At 38.6% G+C, this 23211-nt stretch overlaps 1 protein-coding gene across 1 annotated transcript; it reads right to left on the bottom strand.

Annotated features, from left to right (window-relative positions):
• Window positions 1–13844: 13844 nt before the first annotated feature.
• On the bottom strand, window positions 13845–15259 carry LOC142309869 (uncharacterized). The gene is made up of 2 exons (XM_075347327.1): window positions 14487–15259; window positions 13845–14386 (listed from the first exon to the last, which is right to left on the bottom strand). Exons 1-2 carry the CDS (start codon window positions 15198–15200, stop codon window positions 14372–14374), a joined length of 729 nt encoding a protein of 242 aa, XP_075203442.1. The 5' UTR covers window positions 15201–15259; the 3' UTR covers window positions 13845–14371.
• Window positions 15260–23211: the final 7952 nt, after the last annotated feature.

The following is a 23211-nucleotide window of genomic DNA, read 5'->3' as shown; positions in this document are numbered from 1 at the left end:
GACATTTTTAGGGTTTCTACATGCTGCCGGGGGTCATTTCAGAAAAATACTCGGGTCTCCCATAGGATAACATTGGGCTCGGTGCTCGGGCCAAGTACACGAGTATCTTGGGATGCTCGGCCCGAGCCTCGAGCACCCGAGCTTTTTAGTACTCGCTCATCACTAGTAATTACTAATGACAAAAAAGGTTATTACATGAAATACTATCGTCTATACCATTATGCAGTATTATTTCATCATTCTAAGTATCAATTATATTAATACTTCTACGATAATAATAATGACATGGTATTATAGTATTATAGTTATGATACGCCATGACATTTATTAGTGGTAGTATCATTACCATATTTGGTATCTAGATTAGGGAATGAAGTCTTCAATCAAGATTACAGAAAGATAAAAGACATTTATTAATTCTTCTAAAGTAAAAAGGGATTCCACAAAAAGTTGCAAAAGCTGAAACTCAAAGGTCCAAAAGGTAACGTCTCAAACAAGACTGAGTTAAATACAATACACTTACCGCTTCTGAACCTCAGCAAGACGGTGATCTTATGGTGCCAGGATGGACAATGTTACAACACATGTTCTGTGCATTAAGACCTCACCACAGTTACCAAGGAGAGTAAGAAAGTGTTAAAGTTAACCCCTGTCATGCTGATCAAAAAAGTCTCAACACCTGTTCCAGGAATGAAAACAGGCAGCGCAGAGGATCCAAGGTGACTAATGTAAATTACACTGCACAGATATTAAAGACCTATGCTATTCTTCTACACTTATGAACTGTGGTTTATCAACATAGATTATGGACTTTGATTAAATATATGGACTTTGCAATAAATAATAAAGTTTATGGATCTGATCTAACATTGATAAACAATATGGGACTGTATCAAATTGATATCCATTCATCTTTTATCAAAGGATCTATTTCAAAAGACTGTGTTTATGCCAGATTACATCGGAGATAAGAAGACATCATCCCAGAGGACATCAGATGGTGACCGGATCTGTTTTGCATCTTTTTTAGGTTTAGGAAAGTATAATTATGTATTTTATATGATTATCAGTCACGGCCTACCATAACATGAATCCACATTATTATATTGTTGAAGATACAACATAAATAATGCAACTTGATTATTATTATTGATATTAATCCACTATCGCCAAAGAAGGAAAGAAGGTTTGTTATTTTAATGATGTATTAATTTAGTTTGGGGGTTTCATTAATAATAATTTATCCTCCTCAAGGGGGAATTATAAAAACATTAAAATTAATACCTCTAGTTATCAAACACTTTATAATAGGACATATTATATATGTTCACAGTTCTGTTTATGTTGGAGGGCATAGCTTATTGATAACAGTTTTTATAAGGAATAAATATTAAGGTATCTGTATTGAATGTATATATATATATAAATGGAGACATAGTGTGATATAAATACCATACTGGATCTTTCCAGTGCAGAGGATTACATCACGTGTAACATGCATTCAGAAGAATTTCCCTATATGGTTTTGACAGTTTCCATATATAATACACCAATAGCCACAACAACCATATGAGGCCTCTATTGCATAAATTCAATGTAACCACCAAAAAAGGAAAATGCAGGCCATATTATATATAACAATTCATCTTTATTATCAACAATAATTATTAAAACCACATAACAATTAATGGATCAGCCCAAGAGGGATGGATGGAATAATGTGGACACCGGGCACTTGTTATACTGTCATCAATGGAATCCATACATATGGATGGTATGAAATGTTATCCTGTTCCAACAATCATAAATAGCTGCAACCTTTTCCCAGTAATAGATATCAAATAATGTATAGGAAATAACAAAGGTATGGTTTACAGTACAGTAGGTAGATTAGTACAAAAAACCATATACAATAGGACCAATTGAGTTCAATATACGAAAAACAAAAAACCTCAATTTCAATTAATATTAAACTTTTATTGATATATTTTAAAATTTAGACACCCATTAATAGTGAACACACAAAGGGCGTAGATGATGAAGGGGAGGAGCTAAATATATGGGGTCCCTATAGCACCCTATGGGACCTTGCTCCTACCTACCAACGGAGGGTATGACGCCGTAACTGTTTTGGGCGCCCCCGTTCCACGTCGGCTCACCCTCTAGTTGCCCTAGATAGTTAGTGAATTAAAATAATAATTACACTACGGATGGCCATACAATAGTACTAGAATGTATTAAGTACAAAGTGCTCATGTAATCACACTGTCTGATAGATAACAGCTTCCTATCAGGAAAATCAGGACAAAAAATCAAAAATTAAGCCCCAATATAGGTAGGCTTCTGCAGAAAAATTAGTCCATAGTACATGATCCAGTACAAATTAGTACATGGTACAACAAAGTGCTCATATAATCACACTGTGATAGATAACAGCTTCCTATCAGGAAAACCAGGACAAAAAAAAACAAAAAAAAAAAACAAAAAAAAAACACAAATATTAAGCCCCAGTATAGGCAGGCTTCTGCAGAAAAATTAGTCCATAGTACATGATCCAGTACAAATTAGTACATAGTACATAATACACAATCTACATTAACATAATGGAGGAGCACATTAACATAATGGAAAATTCAGTTCCATCTGTCAGTTTTTCCTCCCCTGTCCCAGTGTGATATAGTATGGTATGGCAATCACACATGGATAAACTTTTACACAATCATAATTGCACAGATCTGCACTGCATAAACCGATGCTGATACATGTAATGCAATGCCTGAGGGCAATCATGCAGATGATTCTTATAGAGCAGAAAATAGGGGTATAGATAACCCCACAGGGAAGAAAAAAAATGGTTACTTCCCTTTTAGCAGCATGCTCTGTATCGCCTCTACGCGTTTCCCCTTTCCATGATATAAGGATCTTCAGGAGGCTGGAGGATTGCAGTTATCAGATGTGAATGTAGGAGTAATCAATATTAATTGAATATTCAATATTAATTGAAATTGAGGTTTTTTGTTTTTCGTAGATTAGTACAACACAACATTACCAAAAAGTCCAAAAGTGAGATTGCCACGGCCTCCAACAGCCACACTGACGCGCGTTTTGCACCTAAACGTGCTTCGTCCAGGAGTGGTCTGTACTGGAAACGCTGACCTCTTTATAGGCAGGAAATCCCTCATAGATGTAAAGCCGGTGTGTTGTTTGGTGACGGGATGTCCGGGTTTAATCATGTGACACACTCCGGTCACCATTGCAACGGTTGTAAACACACATATTCATTTGTTGAGAGTCCGTAACGTCATCTCCGGATATAAGCATGTGACACCGGTGACTATAGCAACATGTATAAACGAACAGTTTCATTCATGGAGGATCCGTAACGTCATTTCCGGAGACGTCACATCAATGTTAGCACTCCGGTAGCCATAGCAACATATGTAAATGAGCAAGTTCGTAACGTCATCTCCGGAATTAAGCATGTGACATACTCAGGTAACTATAGTGACATATATAAACGAACAATTTCATTCATGAAGAATCCGTAACGTCATTTCCGGAGGCGTCACGTCGATATTAACGCTCCGGTAACCGTAGCAACATATGTAAATGAGCAATTCATTCATAAAAAGATCGTAACATCATTTCCGAGGATGTTGCATCGACATTAACGCTCCGGTGACTATAGTTACATATGTAAATAAGTAATTTCATTCATGAAAAGTCCGTAACATCACTTCCAGGGACGTTATATCAATGTTAACAACCAAAAGTGCCAAAAAGACATATTAAGTATAGTTTTGACATATTATTTCCAGAAACATTACACCCGTAAGTGTTTGGTTGCTATAGCAAAAAATATATATATATCTCATGACATCGCCACAGGATAATTAATCCCATTTATAGAGGCGTTATAATAGCTTCAAAGAGCATCCGCCAATAGAAAGCCCCAACATTTACCCCAAACTAAAAAACAAAACAAAGAAATTTAAGAAAGATAATTGTATACACTTAAACAATCATATATAAATATGTATATACATATGTGCATCTCATCATCCATGTCTATATCTATTAATCATGCATCTCTTCAAATAATATGAATATACACCACAATCTTATCAATTCCATACTATCAATATACAATTAGAGAATAAATCAATAGTTATGAATGCCAACCAGCTTCCGTCCGAAACCGTTCGGGCGGATGGTGGGAGCATAATAAAGTGCATGCGTGAAAAAAATATATAAATATTAATATATTCTGACCGTGAAAATATTATATAATTATAATAATAATAATAAGTGCAATTAAATGTTAATCGATAATCCATAGTAAAAGGGGCCAACCAAGACCCATATAGAGGAAAGAAAGAAGAAAACCAGCAGTGACACGTAAGTGAAAGAAGTGACAAGGGTGACAAGTAAAAAGAAAAAAGAAAAAAGAAAAATTTGGAAAAAAACCTATCGGAAATAAATACAGAGTTAATCAATATTATTACAGTTCCATAAATTCATAATATTCATAAAGGTTATATAATAATAATAATAATAATAGTAATACATTATTTATAATAAAATACTTCAAGATCATACATGATTAATCACTCTATAAATATAAGGCATGTAATAAAAAATAGTAGAGGCAATCATCAAAATTATTAAATTCCATTAACGACAAGTGCCCAATGTGAACCACAAAAAACACCATGATCCAATTAATACATCAACAACCAATATATGATCCCGATAAATAACAATAATATGATATAGTATCAAAAACATGCTCAAAATTCCATCATATACCAAAGTTAATATAAATATAAGAATACATAGATACAAAGAGGACCGGCAAGATCAACACAAGATGAAAAATGGAGGGAATTTCCAAACCCTAAAAAAAGGAAAGATAAAACCATACATTATAACCACATAAATTAAAAAAATTAAATAAAATATATATTTTAATATTAAAAACAGAATAAAAAGCCCATAAAACCGCACTGAAAATTTATATAGGAAGGAAGGGAACAAAGCTGTTGTGATCATTCAATCCATTTGGCGTAAGGGTATTTAATTTGTAAATCCACATTGTTTCTCTCTGAGCCAAAAGCCTCTTCCAGTTACCACCTCTCATGCCAATCAAAATCCTATCTATATCTTTGGCCTGGAATAAAGCACTGTCACAGCCATGTTTTAGTTTGAAGTGACGTGGGATGGTTTTTAGTTTATTAGGATCTTCTTCCTGCTTAGCATTTTCAATATCTAGCACATGTTCACGGATCCGACGTCTCAATTCCCGAGACGTCATTCCCACATATGCTAATCCACAGGGACAAGTTGCTTGATAAACAACTGCTTTCGTTGTGCAATTAATACTGTGAGTGATGTGATATGTTCTCTCATGGTTCGAATCCTCAAAGGTCTGGCTATTGCTAATATTTGCACATGCTACACATTTGCCACATGCTGTACAGCCCCATTTTGGGCCTCTTGTACTGAATAAGGGTTTTTGTGATTTAATTTCATGATGACTCCGTACTAACGTATCTCGGAGATTCTTAGATTTTCTATATGTGACTGATGGATACTGGTGTATGTGCCCTGCGATAGTTTTATCTAGCAGAAGAATCGACCAGTGTCTTTCCAGGATTCTTTTAAATTCATCACTCCGAGAATTGTAATCCAGTATACAACGTACCTTAGAAGAATCCTTCTGTTCTTTTTTCGTCCTATATTGAAGCAGATCCGTCCTATTCCTTACACTTGCGTTCCTATATGCCTCACAAATGGTTTTCTTATTGTATCCCCGATCCCTAAAACGAGAACACAAATCCTCAGCCTGTTTTTCATATAGATGATCATTGGAGCAAATTCTTCTAGCTCTTAAGAATTGTCCCTTAGGGATATTTCTGATAAGGTGCTTAGGATGTTGGGATGTGGCATACAGGACTGCATTAGCTGATGTGCTTTTTCTGTATAGGTCAGTCTGGATATAGCCAAATTCATCAGTTTGTATGAGAATATCCAGAAATTCAATCTTTTTCTGACTACATTTATATGTAAGCCGAATATTGATGTTATTTTCATTCAGTTCCTGAATAAAGGCTTCCAAATCCTCCGCCGACCCCTGCCATATCATCAGCACATCATCTATGTACCTACACCAAAATATTACCTTCTCGCTCAATCTGGTGGCCTCTGTTTGAAAAATACGTCTCTCCCACAGCCCCAGAAACAAGTTAGCATATGAGGGCGCACAAGACGCCCCCATTGCTGTGCCCTGGAGCTGTAGGAAGAACATTCCCTTAAAGAGGAAGAAGTTATGGCTCAATACAAAGCCCAATGCTTTAATGAGAAATTTACAGAGGTGGGTATCCAATCTACTCGATTTCAGAAAAAATTCCGTGGCTGTAATTCCATCCTCGTGCCTAATGGATGTATACAGTGACTCAACGTCACATGTTACAAGCCACATATCATCCTCGATTTGGACCCCATCTAATTTGCGAAGAGCATCGGTAGGATCCCTAATGTAAGAGGGGAGGTTTTCTACCAGGGGCTTGAGGTAGTAGTCGACAAAACCACATAAGGGTTCACAAAAGTTATTAATGCCCGACACAATTGGCCTCCCTGGTGGTACAAGTGGATCTTTATGAATCTTGGGTAGTAGGTAAATACTTGCCACCGTTGGTTCTTTGATCCATAAACCATCCCTTTGTTTACTTGATAGGACACCATCCTCAACAGCTTCATAAAGTAGGGAATCCAGTTCCTGTTGATATTTGGACAGAGGATTAAAGGTTAATTTCTTATAGCATACACCATCTTTAAGTTGTTTAAACATCTCTTTCTCGTATTGACTTGTAGGCCAAATAACTACATTTCCCCCTTTATCTGAGGGTTTTATGACCACTTCTTTAAGCTGCATAAGGTCCTTCAAGGCTCGTCGCTCTGATACTTCAAGATTGTCCTTCTTGATAGATTTTGGGATCCTCTCAAGATCACGTGAAACCAGCCTCACAAAAAGCTCAATCTCGGGAAACAAAGAGATAGAAGGGAAATTTTTGGATTTTGGAAGTAAATGTTTGAGGAAATTTACCTTTAGATGTATTTTCTGATTCTTCAGCCAATTCTTCTAACGTTTGTAATGCTTCCCTTTCTGTAGTAGAGGAAAACAATTCATGTTTATCCTTGTCAGAGAAGAGCTTTTTAAAGGTTAACTTTCTTGAAAAAAGCTGAATATCTTTAAAGGCAAGAAAGTGGTTAAAACTAGATGAAGGAGAAAAAGACAATCCCTTCTGTAACACAGAGATCTGGACTGGTGTAAGCACAATATTTGATAAATTAATTGCCTTTAGGGAGTTGGTATTCAATGTAGATTCTCCAAAGTTAGATTGTTTGCGCTTCTGACCATATTGGTATCGGGTATTATCTGCTGGTCTTGTTTGGAATCATTCTGTATACATCGAAGTAGTACTAGAGGCAACACTAGAAGTGTCACTCAGAGAAGCATTAGTGGATTCCATCTGATTTTTGTGATTCCATCTAAACATCTTGTTCTGTTCTTTATCCTGGGTGTCTCGTTAGAACTTCTTAGTCTTAACGGCTGCAATTTGTTTTTCCCACTCGTTCGAGCAATTTCCCATTTCTTTATTAAACAATTCTAGTTCTTCCACAGAACATTCATTCTGGAGTTTCTTGTGAATTTCATCAATTTCTAAGATCAAGCTATTTAAAGTTCTTCCATCTAGTTCGATCAGCAATCCCATGAATGTTTTTGAGCAAGTAATGCATGCTGTTTCCCATTTTTTTCTGAAATCATCATCACTGATCGTAAAAGAGGGAAAAAGTTGAACCCGAAGTCCTTGTGGTACTAGTTCCTGACTTATATAGTTCTCCAGAGACACCTTATTCCACCATAGCCTTGTACGGCGGTTCAATAATTTTTTAAAATTCTTTTTCAGTGCGGATTTCTGGACCGAATCCTGTTCCTGGGCGTTACCATTAGAAAAAACATTTTTAATCTTTGTAGACCATGATAATTCTCTACTTCTGTAATCCATTGATAATTGTGGAATTTCTGTAATTTAACCAGAAAAAAATTATCAAATACACCAATAGCCACAACAACCATATGAGGCCTCTATTGCATAAATTCAATGTAACCACCAAAAAAGGAAAATGCAGGCCATATTATATATAACAATTCATCTTTATTATCAACAATAATTATTAAAACCACATAACAATTAATGGATCAGCCCAAGAGGGACGGATGGAGTAATGTGAACATCGGGCACTTGTTATACTGTCATCAATGGAATCCATACATATGGATGGTATGAAATGTTATCCTGTTCCAACAATCATAAATAGCTGCAACCTTTTCCCAGTAATAGATATCAAATAATGTATAGGAAATAACAAAGGTATGGTTTACAGTACAGTAGGTAGATTAGTACAACACAACATTACCAAAAAGTCCAAAAGTGAGATTGCCACGGCCTCCAACAGCCACACTGACGCGCGTTTCGCACCTAAACGTGCTTCGTCCAGGAGTGATCTGTACTGGAAACGCTGACCTCTTTATAGGCAGGAAATCCCTCAGAGATGTAAAGCCGGTGTGTTGTTTGGTGACGGGATGTCCGGGTTTAATCATGTGACACACTCCGGTCACCATCGCAACGGTTGTAAACACACATATTCATTTGTTGAGAGTCCGTAACGTCATCTCTGGATATAAGCATGTGACACCGGTGACTATAGCAACATGTATAAACGAACAGTTTCATTCATGGAGGATCCGTAACGTCATTTCCGGAGACGCCACATTGATGTTAGCACTCCAGTAGCCGTAGCAACATATGTAAATGAGCAAGTTCGTAACGTCATCTCCGGAATTAAGCATGTGACATACTCCGGTAACTATAGTGACATATATAAACAAACAATTTCATTCATGAAGAATCCGTAACGTCATTTCCGGAGGCGTCACGTCGATATTAACGCTCCGGTAACCGTAGCAACATATGTAAATGAGCAATTCATTCATAAAAAGATCGTAACATCATTTCCGAGGATGTTGCATCGACATTAACGCTCCGGTGACTATAGTTACATATGTAAATAAGTAATTTCATTCATGAAAAGTTCGTAACGTCACTTCCAGGGACATTATATCAATGTTAACAACCCAAAGTGCCAAAAAGACATATTAAGTATAGTTTTGACATATTATTTCCAGAAACATTACACCCGTAAGTGTTTGGTTGCTATAGCAAAAAATATATATATATATCTCATGACATCGCCACAGGATAATTAATCCCATTTATAGAGTTTCCATATATATGTATACATGACACAGAGGGAGGGGCACTTCTCTCTCTCACACAAGCACAAGTTAAGCCTGCTGGAAGCTGGATCCATCCATCCATCCCTCAAAGATGAAGTAACATGCTGTCAGGCCTACAGCATATCATCCTTGCGTCTATTCAGAACTAAGGAAAGATGGATGAAGATTTTTTTTCATTCAGTATGGACTATTGTTGAACTCTTTACGTAAGCTAACGAAAAATACTATTTTTTTCTTCCTGCAACTGAATTTGACAACCATTTTATTAGATATAAAATACATTTAATTTTTACACATTTTGAAGTCCATCTTTCATGTGTCTTATCACGTATTTGAAGAAAAATATATTTAAGAGTAGATTTTTAACATTGCATCACAAAAAACGTGACTCAGCAGCAATGTCGCTAGCGATGTCGCTTAGTGAGACATGGCCTTAAGTGGAGGAGATAATAGTTTATACACTTTCTGAAGGTCTCTAGCCAGAATAATAGACAAATTAGAAGCTGAGAATCTGCATTAGCATAAATACTTGTCTGCTGATTAGTACTTGTGGGTCTTAAAACACAGTGGAGACTAATTACAGCTACAGTGATGATTTAGCAGAGCCGAGTCTGTTGCCACCTTTCACCTAAACACAGTGACACAATTCTGACTTGATAGAAGCTGTGGGTTGAGGGCAGGGACATACATAGAAATCATGGGGCCCCATAGCAAAAGTCTGAATGGGCCCCCCCCAAATAAAAATATTGACATAATAACCAGCATATATGTTACTGGGGGGCCACACAAGTTACTGGGGAGCCAGTGGGGGGCATAAAAGTTACTGGGGACGCATATGCACATTATGGATTAATCTTTATCCTAGCCAGGCTATACATCTACCAGTCCAGTAGACTGACAGTCGCTGAGCAGCTCAGGGCGTGATGGTCGCTGGGCAGTCCAGGGCCTGACGGTCGCTGGGCAGCACAGGGCCTGACGGTCGCTGGGCAGCACAGGGTCTGACGGTCGCTGGGCAATGCAGGGCTTGACGGTCGCTGAGTAATGCTGCAACAAAATAGTCATACAATTACCAAATAACACATTATATAGTGTTACTGAACAGCACCCACCATACCAAGACCAATAGTACTGCTATACATTGCAAAATAATGCCGCCACACCATGACCAAATATCACCACATGGAGTCTGAATATAACCACCATCCAATTACTAAGGAAAGGCCACTGCACAAAGACCAGTGGGTTCACACCACAAATCCCCCAAAAAATCTGCAGTATGTGAACGTGGCCTAAAGTAGCGATGTCCTCCTTCATGCCCCTCACCACACACAATATAAATTTTCATAGAACCAAAAGAATATAGCCAAAAAACCACAATTGTAATAAAATCATTAAATTTTATTGTAACAATATCATAAAAACATCAAAAAGGTTTAAAATGATGATAAGAGGGGGGCTGACACAGGAATAATGAATATCAGAATGTAAATAAATAACACTTAGTGTGAAACATGAAAAACACACAAGATGGCACAATAACTCAGGATATGGAGAAGGTGCAAGCAATGCAGAACATCACCATGAATAATATATATGGCACCTATAATAAAAACTATAAATATAAGGTGCAAATAAAGCCAAAGTGGTCTATATCATAGTACATAAAAAGACATGGCGATGTAAGTGCGCCAGCATCTCACCATACCCACGGATAACCGTCATAATACATATGGGCTATATCTGAGGTAAAATACCAAGATCAAAAACGAATTAAGGGCCCAAAAACATGAAGGATAATACCTGTAGCCATCGGTGTGTATAATTGTGCCAGCCAGCCGGCCCAACACGTGTTTCGGAGATCCTTCGTCAGGGGGCGTGTGTAGGGTCAGCTGGCGGGGAACCTTTTAAATAAAGATGGACCAATCAAATAGTCGGAATGATGACCGGAATATCTTATCGGGCGCATGCGTGGAATGACGCAGGACGAGCGCCAGCTGGCCACGGACGTCATCCGAAGGCAGAGCGGATGACGCGAGCGGACGCCGCCACGTGATAAGTCACATGACCGCGAACCGCCCGCGTGACCCGATCCGCCCCAGATAGAGACGCCCACAGCCGTGACGCGCCCCAGCACCATCCCCGCATGCGCACATCCCGGAAGATGTACAAGCGTAAGTAAAAGAGAAGAACCTCCATGGATATTATTGCATGTATAAATTAGATATTATATCAAATGCAAGTGAGATACAAATAGACGGTAACAAGTACCAACGTGAAACAAATATAATTATTATATGTGCAAATATAAACAACATGTATACAGATAGAAGCATCATGAAATAACATAATGCTCACTAAAAGTGAGACATATGAATCCAAAGGGACACTAAATATATGAAGAGTGACCGAAAAGTGCAAATATAGCAAATACTGGATGCAACTAGAAACATACAAAAACAATATTATGAAATTAAGAAAAACAGTATGTGCATATGCAAATCCAAACACGTATTCTTCTCCTTTTATCTTTTCAACAGGAAAATCAATAGACTCCAATCCAATTGGATACTGTCATCCGAGAAAAAAAGCCCATCGGTAAGTAGAAAAACTATTACAAAAATAAAAGAAAGATATTAAAAATAAAGGATACCAACCAACAAACCAAGAATAAAGAAATAAAAAGCATTGAAAATTAGGCAGATAACACAAAATAATAAAAAACGGAATTAAAAGAAGTAATGGTCAAATACCTAAATTACCCAATACACATACATAAGAAATTTCACTGATTAGTGGGCAAAAATGGTGCGAAACTAATGGTTTCATTAAGTCCATTGGGATGCAAAGTGTCCAGTTTCCAGATCCAGCGGCACTCTTGCTGTGCAAGTCTTCTCATAATATTGCCACCACGAATGCCAGAGATGATATGGTCAATACCTCTCACTTTAAACAGGGATGAATCCCCCTGATGATGATCCAAAAAATGACGAGGTATAGTCTTAAGACCACTGGCATCCGTGGCGGTTCTTGCTGCATTAATGTCACGAACGTGCTCACGCACCCTCACCTTAAGGTCTCTTGTAGTCAAACCTACATATATGAGGGGACAAGGGCACGTGGCATAATACGTGACAGCTTTTGTAGTGCACGTAATGTTATGGGTAATCCTGAAAGTTTTAGTCATGGAAGAATTAGTAAAGTCAATTGCTGTCTCAACATTGGGGCATGCCACGCACTTGCCACAAGGCTTGCAGCCCCATCTAGGGCCAGGTGACTGTGAAAAAGGTCTCGAGGGAGTTGGAACATAGTGACTTGAAACCAATGCATCGCCAATATTACGGCTTCGTCTAGCAGTAATACTTGTATGAGGCAATACATATTGCTTTATAATAGGGTCAGTCAAGAGTATCGGCCAAAATTTGTCGATACTTCGTTGCATTCTAAACCAGTGAGAATGATGGTCCATAATAAGTCGAACTGGACCAGATGCACTGTGTGTCTTCATATTGTATAATAACTCCTGACGATCGGAGTCCTTGGCCCTATTATAAGCCCTGTCCACATGTTTCTTCTTGTATCCTCGATTTTTAAACCGCTGTTTCATTTCACCTGCTCGGGCTTCAAAATCACTGTCATTTGAACAAATACGTCGGATCCGGAGAAACTGTCCGGTAGGAATCCCCTTGATAACATGACCAGGGTGTGATGAGCGTGCGTGAAGCAGGGAATTCACAGCTGTTTGTTTCCGGAAAACATCCGTTTGTAAAAGATTGGTAGAATCACGCTTAATAGTGACATCCAGGAAATTAACAGTACATGGGTCATAGTGAAAAGTCAGGCGGATATTCAATTGGTTACTGTTGATAGTATGAAAAAATGCTACCAACTCCTCCGACGTGCCCTTCCAAATAAAAAATATATCATCAATGAAGCGGGTCCATAAAATTACCCGCTCCATTGATGAGATAGACTCGTCGGAAAACAGCTCTCTCTCCCACAGCCCCAGGAATAAATTTGCATAAGCCGGTGCGCAAGCCGCACCCATCGCAGTACCCTAGAGCTGCAGGAAGAAAGAGCCATTAAACGTAAAAAAATTGTGATGTAATACAAAATCCAACAGACCAATCACAAAATCCACCTGAGCATCCTCCATAGTACCCATACGTAAAAAGAATTTTGTTGCCTTGATGCCATCACAATGACGGATGCTAGTATACAAAGCCTCTGCGTCACATGTGACAAGAAGCATATCCTCCTCAACGTACAGTCCATCAATCTTTCGCAAAAATTCAGATGTATCCTTCAAGTAGGACGGTAAACACTCAACCAAGTCCCGTTATTGGCTATCAATATATTTTGAAACATTATCGGTAAGACTCCCAATCCCAGATATGATCGGTCTACCTGGTGGATTCCTCTCATTCTTATGTACTTTAGGAAGTAAATATAGAGTAGGAATGACCGGATCAATCATGGTGAGAGCCTTAACGAGATATTGATTAATAATCCCTCCACTGAGAGCCTGTTGCAACAATATGTCCAAAGATTTCTTAAATGAAGATAACGGATTATACGTCAATTTCTTATAGCATTTAGTATCCCCGATTTGACGGTATACTTCATTCTCGTACATTTTACGCGGCCATACCACCACGTTTCCGCCCTTGTCAGCCGGTTTAAAAATAATGTCAGGGAGTTTCCTTAGTCGATGCAAGCTCAATCTCTCCTGGGGGGTCAAGTTGTCATTATAAATACCCCCAGGGATACTTCTAAGTTCCTCAACGACTGATTTGACAAATATGTCTACTGTTGGACAGACCGACAAAGGCAGAAACGCGGTGGAACGTGAACGAATAGACTGGGGAATCTTACCCAAAACATCAGTGGAGTGTTCAACCGCCAACTCCTCCAGAATCCTTAAGGCCTCCTGCTCCTGATTAGATGGAAACTGTTTACGTAGATCTTCATCATGAAACCATTTTTTATGTATCAATGACCTAGCAAAGATGTTCAGATCTTTGACCGCTGCAAATAAATCAAAACTGTTACACGGGGAGAAGGAGAGACCCTTTGAAAGAACTGATAAATCAGCTTCAGAAAAAACATGATGGGACAAATTAATTACCTTTAAGGCATCAGTAGAACTTTCACCGATATTTTTATTCCCATTATGTTTTTGGTTCCATTTTCTTTTGGTGGTATTAGATCTTGTAGTCACAGAACTTGTGGTATTATCAGACTGACCTCCAGATGAGATAGAAGAAATTGAGATGGATCTACCCCTAAATGTGGGGTTGTTGGTTTTGCTGTGCCATCTATAGACACGATTATTTTGAACATCTTGGAGGTCTCTGTTCAATTTTCTAGATTGATTGTCCTGAATCTCCTTCTCCCACGTGTCAAAGTTCTGTTCCATTTTCAAATTGAAACTAGTAACTTGAGCAGCGGTGGCATTAGTGGTAAATATACTGATCTGTTCATCAATATTTTTCTCAACTTCACCCAATTTTTGTTTATTGAGGTCCATTAAAAGTTCAATAAATTTCAGGGACGTGTTGGTACACACATCTTCCCATTGACTAACAAAGTTCTTATCGTCCACTGGAAAAGAGGGGAATATTTGGATGCGTAATCCCCTTGGAACTAACCGTTTATGGAAATAATTTTTTAAAAAACCACCATTCCACCAAAGTTTTGTCCGTTTATACATCAATGTTTTAAGATTTTTCTGTAACTCAAGGGTAGTATCATGACCACTACCACCGTTAAGACCAATATCACCATTGAAAACCTTAGAAAGATGATCAGTCCAGGACGATTCCCTGGACCTATAATCCATAGTGGAGTTGGTACGAGAATCTGCAATAACAGAAAAAAGGCAAAGCTACACCGATTAAAACCAACAGGAGCACAATGGTGTGTACACAGGACTATCACCAAATGAAGTCTCACACTCCAAATAATTACTGATAAGGCTATTATATAATCATAGAACCAAAAGAATATAGCCAAAAAACCACAATTGTAATAAAATCATTAAATTTTATTGTAACAATATCATAAAAACATCAAAAAGGTTTAAAATGATGATAAGAGGGGGGCTGACACAGGAATAATGAATATCAGAATGTAAATAAATAACACTTAGTGTGAAACATGAAAAACACACAAGATGGCACAATAACTCAGGATATGGAGCAGGTGCAAGCAATGCAGAACATCACCATGAATAATATATATGGCACCTATAATAAAAACTATAAATATAAGGTGCAAATAAAGCCAAAGTGGTCTATATCATAGTACATAAAAAGACATGGCGATGTAAGTGCGCCAGCATCTCACCATACCCACGGATAACCGTCATAATACATATGGGCTATATCTGAGGTAAAATACCAAGATCAAAAACGAATTAAGGGCCCAAAAACATGAAGGATAATATCTGTAGCCATCGGTGTGTATAATTGTGCCAGCCAGCCGGCCCAACACGTGTTTCGGAGATCCTTCGTCAGGGGGCGTGTGTAGGGTCAGCTGGCGGGGAACCTTTTAAATAAAGATGGACCAATCAAATAGTCGGAATGATGACCGGAATATCTTATCGGGCGCATGCGTGGAATGACGCAGGACGAGCGCCAGCTGGCCACGGACGTCATCCGAAGGCGGAGCGGATGACGCGAGCGGACGCTGCCACGTGATAAGTCACATGACCGCGAACCGCCCGCGTGACCCGATCCGCCCCAGATAGAGACGCCCACGGCCGTGACGCGCCCCAGCACCATCCCCGCATGCGCACATCCCGGAAGATGTACAAGCGTAAGTAAAAGAGAAGAACCTCCATGGATATTATTGCATGTATAAATTAGATATTATATCAAATGCAAGTGAGATACAAATAGACGGTAACAAGTACCAACGTGAAACAAATATAATTATTATATGTGCAAATATAAACAACATGTATACAGATAGAAGCATCATGAAATAACATAATGCTCACTAAAAGTGAGACATATGAATCCAAAGGGACACTAAATATATGAAGAGTGACCGAAAAGTGCAAATATAGCAAATACTGGATGCAACTAGAAATATACAAAAACAATATTATGAAATTAAGAAAAACAGTATGTGCATATGCAAATCCAAACACGTATTCTTCTCCTTTTATCTTTTCAACAGGAAAATCAGTAGACTCCAATCCAATTGGATACTGTCATCCGAGAAAAAAAGCCCATCGGTAAGTAGAAAAACTATTACAAAAATAAAAGAAAGATATTAAAAATAAAGGATACCAACCAACAAACCAAGAATAAAGAAATAAAAAGCATTGAAAATTAGGCAGATAACACAAAATAATAAAAAACGGAATTAAAAGAAGTAATGGTCAAATACCTAAATTACCCAATACACATACATAAGAAATTTCACTGATTAGTGGGCAAAAATGGTGCGAAACTAATGGTTTCATTAAGTCCATTGGGATGCAAAGTGTCCAGTTTCCAGATCCAGCGGCACTCTTGCTGTGCAAGTCTTCTCATAATATTGCCACCACGAATGCCAGAGATGATATGGTCAATACCTCTCACTTTAAACAGGGATGAATCCCCCTGATGATGATCCAAAAAATGACGAGGTATAGTCTTAAGACCACTGGCATCCGCGTCATTCCACGCATGCGCCCGATAAAATATTCCGGTCATCATTCCGACTATTTGATTGGTCCATCTTTATTTAAAAGGTTCCCTGCCAGCTGACCCTACACACGCCCCCTGACGAAGGATCTCCGAAACACGTGTTGGGCCGGCTGGCTGGCACAATTATACACACCGATGGCTACAGGTATTATCCTTCATGTTTTTGGGCCCTTAATTCGTTTTTGATCTTGGTATTTTACCTCAGATATAGCCCATATGTATTATGACGGTTATCCGTGGGTATGGTGAGATGCTGGCGCACTTACATCGCCATGTCTTTTTATGTACTATGATATAGACCACTTTGGCTTTATTTGCACCTTATATTTATAGTTTTTATTATAGGTGCCATATATATTATTCATGGTGATGTTCTGCATTGCTTGCACCTGCTCCATATCCTGAGTTATTGTGCCATCTTGTGTGTTTTTCATGTTTCACACTAAGTGTTATTTATTTACATTCTGATATTCATTATTCCTGTGTCAGCCCCCCTCTTATCATCATTTTAAACCTTTTTGATGTTTTTATGATATTGTTACAATAAAATTTAATGATTTTATTACAATTGTGGTTTTTTGGCTATATTCTTTTGGTTCTATGATTATATAATAGCCTTATCAGTAATTATTTGGAGTGTGAGACTTCATTTGGTGATAGTCCTGTGTACACACCATTGTGCTCCTGTTGGTTTTAATCGGTGTAGCTTTGCCTTTTTTCTGTTATTGCAGATTCTCGTACCAACTCCACTATGGATTATAGGTCCAGGGAATCGTCCTGGACTGATCATCTTTCTAAGGTTTTCAATGGTGATATTGGTCTTAACGGTGGTAGTGGTCATGATACTACCCTTGAGTTACAGAAAAATCTTAAAACATTGATGTATAAACGGACAAAACTTTGGTGGAATGGTGGTTTTTTAAAAAATTATTTCCATAAACGGTTAGTTCCAAGGGGATTACGCATCCAAATATTCCCCTCTTTTCCAGTGGACGATAAGAACTTTGTTAGTCAATGGGAAGATGTGTGTACCAACACGTCCCTGAAATTTATTGAACTTTTAATGGACCTCAATAAACAAAAATTGGGTGAAGTTGAGAAAAATATTGATGAACAGATCATTATATTTACCACTAATGCCACCGCTGCTCAAGTTACTAGTTTCAATTTGAAAATGGAACAGAACTTTGACACGTGGGAGAAGGAGATTCAGGACAATCAATCTAGAAAATTGAACAGAGACCTCCAAGATGTTCAAAATAATCGTGTCTATAGATGGCACAGCAAAACCAACAACCCCACATTTAGGGGTAGATCCATCTCAATTTCTTCTATCTCATCTGGAGGTCAGTCTGATAATACCACAAGTTCTGTGACTACAAGATCTAATACCACCAAAAGAAAATGGAACCAAAAACATAATGGGAATAAAAATATCGGTGAAAGTTCTACTGATGCCTTAAAGGTAATTAATTTGTCCCATCATGTTTTTTCTGAAGCTGATTTATCAGTTCTTTCAAAGGGTCTCTCCTTCTCCCCGTGTAACAGTTTTGATTTATTTGCAGCGGTCAAAGATCTGAACATCTTTGCTAGGTCATTGATACATAAAAAATGGTTTCATGATGAAGATCTACGTAAACAGTTTCCATCTAATCAGGAGCAGGAGGCCTTAAGGATTCTGGAGGAGTTGGCGGTTGAACACTCCACTGATGTTTTGGGTAAGATTCCCCAGTCTATTCGTTCACGTTCCACCGCGTTTCTGCCTTTGTCGGTCTGTCCAACAGTAGACATATTTGTCAAATCAGTCGTTGAGGAACTTAGAAGTATCCCTGGGGGTATTTATAATGACAACTTGACCCCCCAGGAGAGATTGAGCTTGCATCGACTAAGGAAACTCCCTGACATTATTTTTAAACCGGCTGACAAGGGCGGAAACGTGGTGGTATGGCCGCGTAAAATGTACGAGAATGAAGTATACCGTCAAATCGGAGATACTAAATGCTATAAGAAATTGACGTATAATCCGTTATCTTCATTTAAGAAATCTTTGGACATATTGTTGCAACAGGCTCTCAGTGGAGGGATTATTAATCAAGATCTCGTTAAGGCTCTCACCATGATTGATCCGGTCATTCCTACTCTATATTTACTTCCTAAAGTACATAAGAATGAGAGGAATCCACCAGGTAGACCGATCATATCTGGGATTGGGAGTCTTACCGATAATGTTTCAAAATATATTGATAGCCAATTACGGGACTTGGTTGAGTGTTTACCGTCCTACTTGAAGGATACATCTGAATTTTTGCGAAAGATTGATGGACTGTACGTTGAGGAGGATATGCTTCTTGTCACATGTGACGTAGAGGCTTTGTATACTAGCATCCGTCATTGTGATGGCATCAAGGCAACAAAATTCTTTTTACGTATGGGTACTATGGAGGATGCTCAGGTGGATTTTTTGATTGGTCTGTTGGATTTTGTATTACATCACAATTTTTTTACGTTTAATGGCTCTTTCTTCCTGCAGCTCCAGGGTACTGCGATGGGTGCGGCTTGCGCACCGGCTTATGCAAATTTATTCCTGGGGCTGTGGGAGAGAGAGCTGTTTTCCGACGAGTCTATCTCATCAATGGAGCGGGTAATTTTATGGACCCGCTTCATTGATGATATATTTTTTATTTGGAAGGGCACGTCGGAGGAGTTGGTAGCATTTTTTCATACTATCAACAGTAACCAATTGAATATCCGCCTGACTTTTCACTATGACCCATGTACTGTTAATTTCCTGGATGTCACTATTAAGCGTGATTCTACCAATCTTTTACAAACGGATGTTTTCCGGAAACAAACAGCTGTGAATTCCCTGCTTCACGCACGCTCATCACACCCTGGTCATGTTATCAAGGGGATTCCTACCGGACAGTTTCTCCGGATCCGACGTATTTGTTCAAATGACAGTGATTTTGAAGCCCGAGCAGGTGAAATGAAACAGCGGTTTAAAAATCGAGGATACAAGAAGAAACATGTGGACAGGGCTTATAATAGGGCCAAGGACTCCGATCGTCAGGAGTTATTATACAATATGAAGACACACAGTGCATCTGGTCCAGTTCGACTTATTATGGACCATCATTCTCACTGGTTTAGAATGCAACGAAGTATCGACAAATTTTGGCCGATACTCTTGACTGACCCTATTATAAAGCAATATGTATTGCCTCATACAAGTATTACTGCTAGACGAAGCCGTAATATTGGCGATGCATTGGTTTCAAGTCACTATGTTCCAACTCCCTCGAGACCTTTTTCACAGTCACCTGGCCCTAGATGGTGCTGCAAGCCTTGTGGCAAGTGCGTGGCATGCCCCAATGTTGAGACAGCAATTGACTTTACTAATTCTTCCATGACTAAAACTTTCAGGATTACCCATAACATTACGTGCACTACAAAAGCTGTCACGTATTATGCCACGTGCCCTTGTCCCCTCATATATGTAGGTTTGACTACAAGAGAACTTAAGGTGAGGGTGCGTGAGCACGTTCGTGACATTAATGCAGCAAGAACCGCCACGGATGCCAGTGGTCTTAAGACTATACCTCGTCATTTTTTGGATCATCATCAGGGGGATTCATCCCTGTTTAAAGTGAGAGGTATTGACCATATCATCTCTGGCATTCGTGGTGGCAATATTATGAGAAGACTTGCACAGCAAGAGTGCCGCTGGATCTGGAAACTGGACACTTTGCATCCCAATGGACTTAATGAAACCATTAGTTTCGCACCATTTTTGCCCACTAATCAGTGAAATTTCTTATGTATGTGTATTGGGTAATTTAGGTATTTGACCATTACTTCTTTTAATTCCGTTTTTTATTATTTTGTGTTATCTGCCTAATTTTCAATGCTTTTTATTTCTTTATTCTTGGTTTGTTGGTTGGTATCCTTTATTTTTAATATCTTTCTTTTATTTTTGTAATAGTTTTTCTACTTACCGATGGGCTTTTTTTCTCGGATGACAGTATCCAATTGGATTGGAGTCTATTGATTTTCCTGTTGAAAAGATAAAAGGAGAAGAATACGTGTTTGGATTTGCATATGCACATACTGTTTTTCTTAATTTCATAATATTGTTTTTGTATGTTTCTAGTTGCATCCAGTATTTGCTATATTTGCACTTTTCGGTCACTCTTCATATATTTAGTGTCCCTTTGGATTCATATGTCTCACTTTTAGTGAGCATTATGTTATTTCATGATGCTTCTATCTGTATACATGTTGTTTATATTTGCACATATAATAATTATATTTGTTTCACGTTGGTACTTGTTACCGTCTATTTGTATCTCACTTGCATTTGATATAATATCTAATTTATACATGCAATAATATCCATGGAGGTTCTTCTCTTTTACTTACGCTTGTACATCTTCCGGGATGTGCGCATGCGGGGATGGTGCTGGGGCGCGTCACGGCCGTGGGCGTCTCTATCTGGGGCGGATCGGGTCACGCGGGCGGTTCGCGGTCATGTGACTTATCACGTGGCGGCGTCCGCTCGCGTCATCCGCTCCGCCTTCGGATGACGTCCGTGGCCAGCTGGCGCTCGTCCTGCGTCATTCCACGCATGCGCCCGATAAGATATTCCGGTCATCATTCCGACTATTTGATTGGTCCATCTTTATTTAAAAGGTTCCCCGCCAGCTGACCCTACACACGCCCCCTGACGAAGGATCTCCGAAACACGTGTTGGGCCGGCTGGCTGGCACAATTATACACACCGATGGCTACAGGTATTATCCTTCATGTTTTTGGGCCCTTAATTCGTTTTTGATCTTGGTATTTTACCTCAGATATAGCCCATATGTATTATGACGGTTATCCGTGGGTATGGTGAGATGCTGGCGCACTTACATCGCCATGTCTTTTTATGTACTATGATATAGACCACTTTGGCTTTATTTGCACCTTATATTTATAGTTTTTATTATAGGTGCCATATATATTATTCATGGTGATGTTCTGCATTGCTTGCACCTGCTCCATATCCTGAGTTATTGTGCCATCTTGTGTGTTTTTCATGTTTCACACTAAGTGTTATTTATTTACATTCTGATATTCATTATTCCTGTGTCAGCCCCCCTCTTATCATCATTTTAAACCTTTTTGATGTTTTTATGATATTGTTACAATAAAATTTAATGATTTTATTACAATTGTGGTTTTTTGGTTATATTCTTTTGGTTCTATGATTATATAATAGCCTTATCAGTAATTATTTGGAGTGTGAGACTTCATTTGGTGATAGTCCTGTGTACACACCATTGTGCTCCTGTTGGTTTTAATCGGTGTAAATATAAATTTTCAGATGTCTCTCCCATATAATAGTAATGATCATGATCCTCTTTATAGCTTTAGGTACCATAATAAATCACTGCACAGCACAGGGATAATACACACAGTGATGTCACAGTACAGGGATAATACACACAGTGATATCACAGTACAGGGTTAACACACAGTGATGTCACAATACAGGGTTAAATTATTGACTGTTCTCAGTGAGAGGAACAAAATTATAATCTTGTGATACCTTTTAATGGCTAACTAAAATAAAATAAAGGGATGTTACAAAGCAAGCTTTCGAGACATCGAGAAACACAAATATATGCACAAACAGAGCAGAGGGATGGCATAATAAAAGACATTTAAATAAACAAACACTGAGCTTAGAAAGTGAATCCTTAATTAGCTTTGATTAGTGGTGTGAGAGTTGTAGGATCCATGTAGGATCAGAGGTCTAGTGAGTTTCTATAATGACTCCTCAGATTTTATAATGGGTCATGAATCCTCCTGACAGATTGAGTCCTGTGTAGAGTTGAGCGCGGTTCGCGGTTCGAGGTTCTCCAGTTCTAGGCTCGAGTGATTTTCGGGCCTGTTCTAGATCGAACTAGAACTCGAGCTTTTTGCAAAAGCTCGATAGTTCTAGAAACGTTCGAGAACGGTTCTAGCAGCAAAAAAACAGCTAATTCCTAGCTGGCTTTCCGCTGTAATAGTGTAAGTCACTCTGTGACTCACACTATTATGACATTTCAGTGTATAGTGTGCGGGAACAGCGCCTTCAGATCACTGCTGTTTCTATAATGGCGATCGCCA

This window comes from Anomaloglossus baeobatrachus, chromosome 5, assembly GCF_048569485.1.
Source record: "Anomaloglossus baeobatrachus isolate aAnoBae1 chromosome 5, aAnoBae1.hap1, whole genome shotgun sequence".
Lineage (NCBI taxonomy): Eukaryota > Metazoa > Chordata > Amphibia > Anura > Aromobatidae > Anomaloglossus > Anomaloglossus baeobatrachus.
Note: the sequence above shows the minus strand (reverse complement) of the source record. Positions and strands in the feature narration are given on the sequence as shown.